The sequence below is a fragment of the Pteronotus mesoamericanus genome, unplaced genomic scaffold (assembly GCF_021234165.1).
Source record: "Pteronotus mesoamericanus isolate MK-2021 breed Mesoamerican mustached bat unplaced genomic scaffold, CSHL_Meso_final scaffold_371, whole genome shotgun sequence".
NCBI lineage: Eukaryota > Metazoa > Chordata > Mammalia > Chiroptera > Mormoopidae > Pteronotus > Pteronotus mesoamericanus.
In genome coordinates this window covers 1,052,305-1,064,998 of record NW_026555314.1, presented here as the reverse complement: position 1 = coordinate 1,064,998, position 12,694 = coordinate 1,052,305, and the positions used below count along the sequence as shown (strand labels likewise).

The following is a 12,694-nucleotide window of genomic DNA, read 5'->3' as shown; positions in this document are numbered from 1 at the left end:
CTTATAAAGTCTGATTTGCTTGATTGAGCGGGCATATTTTCTCATGGCTGCCACACCTAGGAGGTAAACCTTGGGTCAAGGTCAAAACAAGGCCACCCTCTGCAGCTGGTGTGCATGTGAAGGGTCCAGGCTAGCATCTGTAGGCAGCTTTCCTGGAAGTAACTAGGGGCCGCCCCATGGTGGTCACCCTCGAACCATGGATGAGCCACCTTTTCCACCTTGTCAGGATCCACCTGGCCATGGGGACAAGGTGCTGGGGTCTGAGTGTAGAAAGCAGTTTTTAGGACTTCATAGCTTGTGGGAAAGGCTTTGACCCTTTTTGCTCAGCCTATGGTTTCCTCCAGGCAGGGAGCCATGTGTGAGTGGCCTTGGCTGTCTTCTCCCAGGTCGCTGTGGCCCGGTGCGGTAGAGGAGACCAGCACTCAGGCTGGCGGAGTGTCATTGTGCGGAACAGTGAGGAATCGCCTCCTGCGCTCCTGCCTGCATGTCTGGAAAATGAGGGTGATCACACTCATCTTTTCTGGCGTGGCACCTCTCACGTGATAGTCCCTCAGTCAGCCAAGTGAGAGTTGCAACAGCTCAGCTGGGCCTTCCTCCAGCCTGCACACCCAGCTGTTCAGAGGGTATCAACTCAGCAGGCCCAGCCCACCAAGGGCCCTGCCAGAGAAGTGGAGTGTCCTGTGAGGACCTGCCCCAGGACCAGGAAGGACTTGGTGGCCCGGTCCTGGGCCTCCTTCATTCCAGCCCTTACGGGCACACTCCAGGGAGATGGACTCAGTCTCTTCTTTTGGGCTAGCCAAAATGGAAGTTTGGATATTTTATTTTCTTTAAATTTTCTGAGACTACTAGACACAAATGGAGCCCACAGCAGATGACTCAGTGGCCAGTGGAATGTCCCAGCTGCAGCGTTTGTTGGTGGCTCCTGTGGGAGCACAGTCTGAGGATGCTAGTGACGTGTTTTGTTGTGCTCTTTTTTTTTTCTTCTTCCACCACGTTCACCATTCCTTTTCTTGCTGAGTTGGAAGAGGCCCAACATGGCCAGGCGTTTTGGAGAGTGGCATTTGGGAAGAGGGAGGCTGGGCGTAGTCCCTAGTACAGCTCATCCCACTGCCAAAGCGCCAGGGCCAGGCCTGCCCTGTGAGCGAGAGCCCAGCACACGGGCTCTGGACACCGCCTCCTTCTGAAACCACGGTGTCACCACCCCTCAGGGCCTCAATGTCCCTTCAGGTCAGCACTGAGAGTGTGGGCTGTGCAGTGCTCTGTTAGAATCAGGAACCCCTATTGGAACAAGGCTCTTGGTAGCACACAAAGGATCATTTTAAGTTTTTGTGGCAATGTGTCTATGTTCTTGGTTACTTGCGTTTGTGACAGGAGGTAGCAGTTTTCATTTTGGTATTGCTGCAGGCACAGGGGCACACGCCCTGATGTGGTCTAGTCCCCTAAGTTGAGGGAAAAAGGAGTTGCTGAAGGCGCTCTGGAAGGAAAGAGAGTGCCCAGTGCGACAGGAGCGGGCCTGGCTGACAGTCCGTAATGCAGTTCCTGGCATCCAGAGGGGAGCTTGACACACCTCCCTCGCTCCGTTCCCCAGGGCAGCCTGAGCAGAGCTGGGGGAGGCTGGTGGCCCTGGATCCCCAGGCCTCTGTGGAGAAAAGGGTACACTCAGTAACCCCCATGTGAAGGGTAAGGCCTTCATTTTTGCTGCCCTTCTATCACCATTAAGCCTTTAGGTCTCCTTTATTCACACTTTTCTCATCTTTGGGTGCCTGGAGTGCAGCAAAGTACATGTGAGCTTCACAAGTTTCCTTTGTCCTTGCCACATCTTGGGGACTGTCAAATACTTGAGGAAATCAGCGAGCCAGTTTTAAAGTTAGCGTAGAAGTGGGTTAAGGATTGTCAGCATATGGAGGATAGCATCTGCGTGGGATTGCTGCCCTTCTGTTCTCTGTACTAGCACTCAGAAAATTCCAGACTCTCTCAAGTGCCCAGAAATTGTCTTGGTCTTGATGTCTCTGTGGCCGTTCATCCTTTCAGAGAGGCTTCTGCATTCTCAGCCCCATTTTCTTTCAGGTGCTCTCAGAATGCTAGGCCCAGCACCACGTGTCCCGTCATACTCCGTCTCGCTGCTAGGAACTGCGCCGCAGAGGGCCCAGGGGGAGGACGGGCCGGAAGCTGGGGGCCGTGGTCTCAGGGGTCCTGGCTGCCCCGTGCTCAGGGAGTGTATTGACGGCACGCTCCCCCAGTGCAGGCGTATAGCTGGACGGGAGCCTTCCCGTAATGTTGGGGCCGTTACTTCAATGCCTTGTAGGACACCCCTTTTCCTCCCCAGCAGAAATAGTCTGTGGGTAACCCCTCAAGGTGGGGGGCAGAGGCCAGGAGCCCATCGTGCTGGAGAGCCCAGTTTGAGCTCCAGTTAGTGATTCTTTTGGAGCAGGTACTGAGTGCCGGCAAGGTGCTCCTGAACTTAGAATACATGTCTTGTGGTGCCCCAGCAGCTCTCCTCTCAAGGTAGGTTGTCTTAGCTGTATTTCACAGATCAGAAAAAGATGCCCAGAGACACGATTGGGCACAGTCATAGAGTTCGTGAAGGACAGAGCTGGGGTGGGAGGTGGGCTCCCATGGTGGCTGTTTGCCTTGCTCTCCAGGCTGTCATGTCTGCAACTGCTGTAAGGGCAGTGGTGTGTTGACTGGTGCTTTTGTCATGACCACAGGTTCGACTCCTGGGCAGGTATGGCCCTGGCCCGGGCCAGTCGCATTCAGGACAAGCTGAATTCGAACGAGCTGAAGAGCGACGGGCCTATCTGGAAACATGCCACGCCTGTCCTGAACTGCTTCCGGCGGGCCCTGGAGATCGACAGCTCCAACCTGTCCCTGTGGATCGAATATGGTACCATGTCTTACGCTTTGCACTCCTTTGCCTCCCGCCAGCTGAAACAGTGGAGAGGTGAGCTGCCCTCCGAGCTTGTCCAGCAGGTAAGGAGGGGTGTTGTGGAAGGGCTGCCCCCCAGCTGTCTGACAGAGGGCCCTGGGTCGGCAAAGTTCTGTCCTGGCCATTCTTCCCTTTTGTCCTCATGGCCATGCTGGGAGCTCATGGATGATTCTCCCCAGAAGACTCAGCCTTGGTCAGTGGCAGCTTGGTCCCTGGTCTTTGGTTACCCAGTCCGGGGTGGGCAAATTCAGGGCCAGCTGTGTGGCCTGAGGGAAGACCTTGACATCCTTGCTTTGGTTTTGGCTATAAATGAGCTGACCGTTCCTTCTTCGTGGAACTATTTTGACAGCCATCATCTCCTGAGCCCCTCTGACTGGCCCACTCTGGATTAGGCGCCCTGGCCACGAGGTGAACGAGGTGCCACACAGAGGGTGCACCTCCTGCCCTGAGGATGGAGAGGTGGTGTGAGGGGGTCTAGCAGAGCTTCTGAAACTGGGAAGATCCTCAGTGGCTGTCCCTCCTGTCCCTGTCGGAGGTGTTCCGATTGCCACACATGCGAAGGACAGGGACACTGGCAGTGTGTCCTTTATACGAGGCTCCTCATGGTGCCGGGTTAGGGGGGCTCTTTGCAGTCACCCTTCCTTTCTCAGTAGGTGGCCATCTGAGCCCCAGTGGCAGAGCTGGTTGGGCAGAGGGCTAATGACTTGGTTAAAACCACACAGCTACAGAGCAGTCAGAATAGAAGGACTTCATGTAAACGCCTGCCTTTTACTTGCACAGATTTGCTGCAGGATCCCATTTGGGTAGGTTAATGATGGAGTCACTTGGTTTGTGCCATATTTTAGCTCCGTACCATGATTCTTTCTACCCTACCGTATTTCACCTAGTGTCGGTTCCTTCATTCCCATGTGGTAATTTTCTTTCCCTGGAAGTGTCTAGCAGAGTACGAGGGTTATCACTAGCCTTCTTTGTGTCAGCCCCAGGGCCACTGCTACAGGAGAGTCACAGAAATAAGCATCCACTGGACAGATGCTCATAGAGCAGCCTTCCCATCCCCATGCACAAATGGAACAGAGGTCCTGCTCTCCCAGGCTGCGAGCAGCACCCTTACCAGAGCCTAGTGCCCAAAGCCTCTGCCTTCCTCTAGCTCCTGAGATGAGATAAGAAGAGGCTGCGGCCTGCCTGCCATTGAGCCAGGACCATGGAGAGAAGAGGTTGGAGGCCTGGGGTGCTCAAAACAGCTGCCTCTGTGCCCCACGCAGGCTGGGTTCAGCTGCCAGCTCGGGAGCTCTGGGATGAAGGGACATGGGTGCACCTGATAGGGTGCTCTCCTGTATGGAGAGCATCCAGGATGCTGGCCCAGAGTCTCATATAGGGACGGGAAAGGTGGCTTTCTGAGTTGGAAAGCCTCTCAGCAGCTGACTCTGTCCTAGCAGTGTCCGCCTGTAGTGTGTGAGAGGGCAGCTGGAGGTGCTGCTTCTGACGCACAGGCTCTGAGTCAGCGGGGCTTGGGTGGGGCCCTGGAGTCTGCCCTTTATAAACACCCTAGTTCCCTGGAAGGGTATGGAGAGAGGGTGGGAAGTCCTGTTGGACCCCAGGGGTGTACATCCTCTCCAGTGCTGTGCAGCTGGGTGCTGGGTGCGCATCTTCCCCAGCTTTGCTTGCCCACCCTAGCGAGAGGGTTAGAGAACAAGGTACTCACCACCTGCAATGGCAGCTCTTCTCATTATGTCAGCTCTGGTTACCTGGCCTCCTCAGGTTGCTGTGGCAGAGCCACTGTTGGCTTAGTCCTCCTGGCAGTGATGGCCGGCGGCGCATGCAGCCCCAGCCCCAGCCCCAGCCCCAGCCCCATGGCATCTTCCTCTCCCAGGCACAGGCCCTCACGGCAGCCACAGAGGTCACAGTTGGGACCTTTAGAAGGGTGTCAGTAGGTACATCATAAAGGCTTAAACTATTAGATATTGCAGGGGAAGGTAGAAGAAAGAACATGGGGTTGACATGAGGTGACCTGGGTTTTAGTCTGGCTCTGTGCCTTACTTGATGCGGGCTTCTAAGGAGTCTGTAGGCTTCTCCACAGTGTCCCAGCTGTAAAATGGTGATAGCACTTCTGTGTCTCAGGGTTGTTGAGAGGGTTACCGATTTGCAAACGAGGCAGCAGGGCTTTGTACAACATAAGGCATGATCCTGTGCAGGTTCCGGGCATGCACCCAAGGCCGGCCCGGTCTCGTGGTCTCGTTACAGATGGAGGGCCGGCGCGATAGCATGCTAGAGACAGCCAGGCACTGTTTCACGTCGGCGGCCCGCTGCGAGGGTGATGGTGATGAGGAGGAGTGGCTCATCCATTACATGCTGGGCAAGGTGGCTGAGAAGCAGCAGCAGCCGCCCACTGTTTACCTGCTGCACTACAGGCAGGCTGCCCACTACCTGCATGAGGAGGCTGCTCGCTACCCCAAGAAGATCCACTACCACAACCCACCTGAGCTGGCCATGGAGGCCCTGGAGGTGACACTGCGCTGGCCCTGGGTGGGGAAGCTGGGCAGGGGTGGGCTGGTCTCTCTCTCTCCCTGGGGGTAGGGCATGTGGTCCCAGTGACTCACCCCTGCAACCCGTTGGAAACTTCTCTGTGTTTAGCAGCTTTGTGTGCAATTAAAGCAGACTTCCCTCTCTCTTCCTAAGGGGTGCTCACAACCCTTTTTGGGAGAGTGAGCATTTTGCTCTTACCTCCCTGAAGAAAATGGCCTTTCTTCCGTAGCGCACACAGGTTCCGAGAACCTGGCCTGATGGCACCAGTGCAGTGCAGCATTCATGCCCTGCAGCCCGGCAGGAGGCAGGCAGGCACCCTGCGCTCAGGGTGCGGTGGGATGTCTGAGGCCTGCCTTGGCAGGACTGAGGCAGGGGAACAGCCTGTGCTCTTGACCCCAGATTCGGGGTCTTCCGCTGCTCCCCAAGAACAGAGAGCACTCATTTACTCCTTGCATTGGCTGTGTTTTCTGCACCATTTCACATGATGCTCTCAGTGGTGCTCATGGCAGTCCTGTGAGGTGGGTTGGGTGGCTGTGACGAGCACATTCTGCGGGGAGGCAGCTCAGGACATGGGTGCGGACCCAGATGTGCTTGGCCTGGCCCTGGGCTCTCTGCCTCCTGAGGCCCAGAGCTTATTAGCTTTGCCCTTTCTGAGGCTGTGTGCCCAGCTCTCCTAGGACCCACACGCCCAGCTTCTTGGAGTTTGGGGCAGAATCTGCTTGCTTAAGTCTTTTCTGTATTTATGCAGTTTTTCTGATTATAAAATTAACAGATATTCATGGTTGAAAACCATAACAAGAATCACCAGCTCAGAAGTGATTAAAAACAGTTAAAAGTCTCCAGTGAATCTAGTCCCTACTTCCCAGTGATACGTATGTGCAGTTTGAGCAAGTCCTTATCTTTCTAGATTTTTTCCTATTAACATATAGATACATTATCACTTTGTGACTTGCTTTTTTCATTGGACAAGATGTAGTAGAGGAGTTGTGGGCTTCCTTCTGTGCCCTGTGCCCTGTAATCTGGCTGGGGCATCCCTGTATTTGTCTGGCCCCTTCCTTGTGGGTTTGGCCTTCTCTTCCACCTCTTCCATGACAGGTGCAGGCAGGACATGGCCCTGGACACATATCAGGAAACACTCAGCTGAGTACAATTGACCCTTGAACAATGAGGGGGTTAAAGGCACTGACTGCCCATGCAGTCGAAAACTTATGTATACCTACGGTTGACCTTCCACACGCTCAGATTCCCAACCGCCAGTTGACTTTTGAGCAATGTGGGTTTGAACTGCACAGGTCAATTGAAAAAAATCCATATATATATAGATAGATATATCGATATATATCTCTGCCTAGTTGAAACAGGCATTGTTCAAGGATCAAGGGTATTTCCAAGGGTCATTTAACACTGGATCAACAATGTCTCATTGCCCAAAAGGGTTGTACTGATCTATGAACTTTGATGTTTTTCATCAACTTAGCTAGTATCCTCCTTTTAATATTTAGTAATCCTGTGAGCAAGCAAAAAGCCTCATTTTAAAAAAATTTACCTTTTTAAAATGACTTGTACTGAATGGTTTATTGCAGCTGTTTTGGGGCCTTATTCATGGGGGAGGGTTTCATCTGGAAAACTTCCTATCACGCGTGTCTTCAGCGCTTCCCTGAGTGCTGTCCTTCACAGCCCAGGTCTCGTCCTTCCCCATCACAGCTCTTTCATGCTTTTCACTCAGGCTTCATGTGCCTGTTCTTGGAGGGACTTCCACTTGGGGATGAGAAGCCTGAGGCCCAGAGGGCTGCCATGACCTGTCCTAAGTCAGCTGTCGGAGAGAAGGGCGGCTGGGGCCAGACCCCGCCGAGCCCGGGGCTCTCAGGAGGCACCTCTGGGCAGCGCTGAACCCTCTTGCAGTGGGAGGTGCCCCAGGACTCAGGAAAATGACAACTCTGCTTTCCTTCCATGGTTTTTTCTTCAACTTCCGGCCTCTGCTGCTGCCTGATAGAAGCAGTGAGCGGGCAGAGCGGTACCCAAGGACTTCCAGATGAGGGACTGGGGCTTCAGCTGTGCGCTGCCCTCCCGGAGCACACCACGCTGGCTCTCCGGGAAGTTGATGCTCAGTTGGAACATGTGTCTGTCTTGCTTTAAAAGTGGCATTTCTCTTAAGAATTCAACCTTACCCTTGCGCAAACTCCCCTCTGCTGTTGAGCCCTCGTTCAGAACACTTTACCTGCTGCCAGGATTAACATTGCCAGTTGGACGCTTTGCCCTCCACCACATGTGGCCACCTGGACATGTGTGGTGCCTCAGAGGTTTCCTATGTCTGAAAATGGCGTTGCCGGGCCAATTCCTCTGTGTCCACGGGTGGCCTAGACGGGGAGGGACTCCGGATGGGAGCCCCTCTGTCTGGGATGCCTGGGTGGGTCCCTGGCAACATCTCTTGAGAACCACCTCAGGGTGAGGCGAGGCCGGTTAATCTGGGCCCGTGGCCACAGTGGTTCTCAGCCCTTGCGGCACCCCTTATGCCATCTGAAGGAGCATATGTCACAGGTGGGAGCTGGCATTACATCTGCTCCTGGGTGGGAAGGTCAGGCCAGGTTGCCTGTGGAGGTGCTTGGGGACAGTAAAGGGCAGGAGACAGGATGGACCTGGGTTTAACCTGACCCTGGGCTTTCTTCCTGTAAGACCTTGGGCAAGTCACTTCACACATTTGTAAGTCGATTTGAGGAAGTGAAAGAAAGAACAGGACCTGACAGACTCTGCAAGTCTTCTGCCTGCCCTGGATGCACTGGGTGGAGCTTCTTAGGCCTGCTTCCAGGCTTGCCCAGGTGCTGGGGTGCAAACAAGTCCAGCCTACTCCTTGCCTCAAGGAGCCTGCTGTCCACTGAGGAGACAGGTGTGAGAGCTTGCCTTTTTTTTTTTTTTTTTTTTAAGATTTTATTTATCTTTAGAGGGGAAGGGAGGGAGAGAAGGAGAGGGGAGCATCGATGTGTGAGAGAATCATCAATCAGTTGCTTCTCACCACGCCCACACTGGGGACCTGACCCGCACCCCAGGTATATGCCCTGACCAAGAATCGAACTGGTGACCTTTCGGTTTGTGGGATGATGCCCAACCCACTGAGCCACACCAGTCAGGCCTGGAAGCTCCCTTGCTACGGGTGCAAGAGACGGGCACAAAGAGGGCAGCGTGTGCTTTGATGGGCGGAGAGGCCCAGTGAGCATAACTGAGGGGTTGTAATTCTCATTATCTTATCACCACAAACCTGGGCTGGAATGCTGATAGTTGGTGTCCATGTGAATTGTCAGAGCTTGCTCTAAATGAATGATAGATTGGCTCGTTTAAAAACGTAACAAGAAAAGGTAGTGTGTGGTGGCCCGTCTTCCCTGTCGGAGTCCCGCTTCCTGTGTGGCTGACTAGCCCATGGAAAACCTGAGCAACTGGGAGGGCTGCTCATACCCGAGTGTCACCCTAGGTGTACTTCCGGCTCCATGCTTCCATCCTGAAGCTCCTGGGGAAGCCCGATTTTGGGGTTGGTGCGGAGGTCCTGGTCAACTTCATGAAGGAGGCTGCAGAAGGACCCTTTGCCAGGGGCGAGGAGAAGAATACACCCAAAGCTTCAGAAAAGTGAGTAGCCTACTCTCATCCAGCCACCCTATCCCCTGTGTATGGTTTATATATGGCAAAGTGGTGCTCAAGGGGTACTGCTGAGTAAACCAGAGTTCGTGGAGTTTCTGGATCTCATCTGGAGATTTCCAGTGGCTGGGCTGATAGATGTTTCTGTTGAACTCGAGTAGGAGAGGCTGAGTATGTTTCCAATAACCTACCCTCTGAACACACCTTGTCTACCTCGACCTCCAGGCCAGGTCCCGGAGAAAAGCCAACTCCTTCCCCTCCCCACTGGGGGCAGCTCTGCTTGTGCAGAAAGAACACTGTGGGAGAGCAGTTTTCACGTTGCTGACTCTTGCTTCTGGATCCTTATGGGGGCCTTCTGAGGGCCTGGTCTGCTGCCCATCGGTCCAAGAAGCAGAGGGAGGGGTGTGGGAGGCACGGGCTCTTTCTGTGGTGTCAGAGGACTTGAGGATGCTGGGACCCTGGTGTGGCCCCTCACTGGGCCTGGGGCAGATCTCCTCAAGGCCTCTTCTTGAGTGTGACTTGTATCTGTGGGCAACCGTTTCCTGGAGCTTTGGCTTAGCTCACGCCACCTATGGGCCTTTGCCTGGCTGGGCTCTGTGCAGGGCTCAGCAGGGCTCAGCTGAGTGCTGGTGGGACCAGCGCCCAGGCTCTGGCACACACGTGGGGGAGATGGGCACACACGTGACAGGTCACACAGGTGGATGCAGTATGCCCAGAAGTTATAGATAATGTATTTTTCAGTGACAAAGGGCCCCCAACTTCATGATGTTGTCTTTTATTGGTCATAATTCTCTTTCAGAAAATTTAAAAGTTACACAAATGATAGATGAATATATTCTGTTAAACAATTATAGAAAATTCCAGCAGTTTGTAAACATACAGACAAACCAACCCCTTCTTCTTCCCCAAGTTAGCCACTACTCACAGTTTAGTTTCTCACATCATTTTCTGTACACTTACACACTTACCTATATACACACTATGATAGGATTTGTTTTATAAAAATGAACTACCAGTAATGGGTCTGGGACCCAGGCCACAGAGGCAGTACCCCACTTTCCCCCTTCTTTCTAGTGACTGCCAGTGGCCTTTGGTTGTCCTATTAACCTGTCAGCCTTGGGCACTGCACAGAAGGACACTGACTTGGTGTGGAGGGAGCTAGGGTGGGCAGTTTCTGAGGCGGGCCTTGTCAGGTTCCCCCCAGTCCCCGGGGCCTGAGACCTGAGACACCTGCAGAGCCCAGCCACACGTGAGGGCTGAGCCGCAGTGGGTGCGATGTGGGTGGATTCTTTGATGCCCTGGAACACCAGCTCAAGCAGTGGTGGGAAGTGCATGGGAGCGGTGGGCCCCAGGAAGGGTGGGTTGGGGACAGCTTAGAAAGGCATGTTCCAGACCTGTACACATCCTTCAGTGCTGTGTGGAGGTTCTGACCTGCACCCCAATCCTCTGCCCCATAGGGAGAAGGCCTGCCTGGTGGATGAGGACTCCCGCTCTTCAGCTGGGACACTGCCGGGCCCCGGAGCCTCCCTTCCCTCCTCCTCTGGCCCAGGTCTGACATCCCCACCTTACACAGCCACTCCGATTGACCACGATTACGTCAAATGTAAAAAACCCCACCAGCAGGCAACGCCGGACGGTACAGTCCCTGTTCTCCCTACTGCCAGCCCAGGGCGGCACGCCAATTGGGGGTGGGAGCTTTGGGTGATCAGTCGCTTTGTTTTGGTGAGGGGGGTGCTGGGTCTGGGGTGACACGGGCAATGTTGTGGCTGTTCATTAACCTCATGGACTCACGGTGATTCTGTGCTTCCAAGACATGCTCAGGGTCGCCACCTGCCAGCTCACCCACCTGGGAGCCAGAGTGGAGTGGGGCAGGCTAAAGCACCTTGCCTCTCTGAGCCTGCATTTTCCCACCTGCAAAATGGGGGCGTCGAAGAGCAGTTGGAGACTCTGTGGGCCTGCTGCTCCGTGTCTGCGGGCGGCCTAGAGTGGCGCCTGTGCAGTCGGCTGCATCGTTGCGGCAGCCCTTCTGGCGGTCATGGCAAGGCTGTCACTGGTGCTGAGTCTGTCACCCCTGGGAATCCAGACAGGTTGGGGGGGGGTGTCAACTGGGACTGTACAAGGCCATCCCATGTGGGATGGGGCAGGTGGCGACTGTTCAACCACATTCCTTACTAACATTAGGAGGCTTGCATGCTGACCTCATAGCCCAACTTCTTCATGTTCTCCTCACATTTACAGTGATGAGCTGTATTTGCTGGAATGAGCCAAATTGGTGGACTAAGAGGGCCATTAAAGTGGAGTCTTGTGGAGGTAGTGACAACGCTGAAAGACACCCAGGTCCTTACATGTCGCTCATCTCATTGTGGCTGTGGGAAGTGAGCTTTGCTCTGCCTTCCCCGGGGCGGTGGGACCCCCTAGCCATCCAATGCATGGGTTCCTGGAAAGCACAGGTATTGTTGAGTGAGCAGGGTTGAGAGCAGGTTTAGAGAAGAGTTGGCAAAGGATGACAAGGTGGCAGTGCTCACCTGGCCTGGGCCCGGGGAAATTTGGTGATCTGAGAGGCAAGGACACTTGTAAGTACCCCTCCGGGTTCAGTTTGACCCACAGTGCGTGTGTTGAGAGGCTGCACATCTAAGTGTGTGCTGTGTGGTTCCATCACCTCCTTCCGGTCTGGCTGTTGGACCCTCCCTCACCAACCCAGAGGGCTGAGCAGAGATGGGAGCAACTGGCCTGCCTGCTCCTCCTGCTTCAGTCCTGCCGACATTCCCCAAGTAGGGTCCTTCTCGCTTCTTATTTAACTTAAGTTAAATAGGAAAACCACCCTATTCCCAACCTTTTACTCATGAAAATATTGAGAAAACACATTGGAAGTAAATCCTGCTCTGGGGATTTGTGTCTGCCAGGTACTTCTTGTGAGGCTTGAGCACTCTGCCGGTTTTCAGGAGAGAGGACTGCTTGCAGTTGTGCACGGCTTGGGGCCGGCGCCTTCCTCAGCCCTGCAGGCTTGAGCCAAACCCAGGCAGCAGGAATTGTGCTTGGCTGTGTCAGCCTGCAGAGCTGGGTATGCTGCCTCTGGTGTGGCACCCCGGGGAGCGGAGAGGGAGGGAGGCAAGACTGCCTTAGAAAGGAGCTGTGACGCCACCTGGCACTGCTGGCTGCCTAGCCATCCCCATGTCTGGTGCACGCGTGTGTGCGGAGCTGTGGGGGAGCAAGGGTGCTGGGGCCCAGTGCCGTTGCGACACATCCTGGTGCCAATATAATGGGTATTTGTTGTAGGAGTTTGCAGAGGGAGCCATACAAATGGATTTTCAATGATAGTAAAAAAAAAATTTTTTTTCCAAAATGATTCCTGTCTGCATGATGGAGCCATTGAGAACCCATAGCCCACCTTTGCCCAGTCCCAGCGCAGTGGGCAGGAAAGCCCAGCACTGGCCATGCTGTGCTCTGCGTAGGCCGGGCTGCACGGTGCTTTCAGAACTCTCCCCCGCCTCACCAGGGAGAAAAAGCAGTGTCTGCAGCAGGAAAATGTTTTGGGTCCTAATATAGCCATGATCTTAGAATGTTAAAGTGGCCCTTTAGCAGCTGCACTAGGTCCTAGGGAAAGGCCCTGGCTCAGAGAGA

The 12,694-nt window shown here is 54.3% G+C and overlaps 1 protein-coding gene across 1 annotated transcript in view; it reads left to right on the top strand.

Moving 5' to 3' along the window:
• Positions 1-12,694, top strand: part of CABIN1 (calcineurin binding protein 1) — a 132,552-nt gene that overhangs the window by 44,434 nt on the left and 75,424 nt on the right. The window contains exons 23-26 of the mRNA XM_054592826.1: positions 2,709-2,970; positions 5,168-5,428; positions 8,913-9,064; positions 10,531-10,709. Coding sequence (XP_054448801.1) covers positions 2,709-2,970; positions 5,168-5,428; positions 8,913-9,064; positions 10,531-10,709 — 854 coding nt within the window. The remainder of the gene's footprint in view (positions 1-2,708; positions 2,971-5,167; positions 5,429-8,912; positions 9,065-10,530; positions 10,710-12,694) is intronic.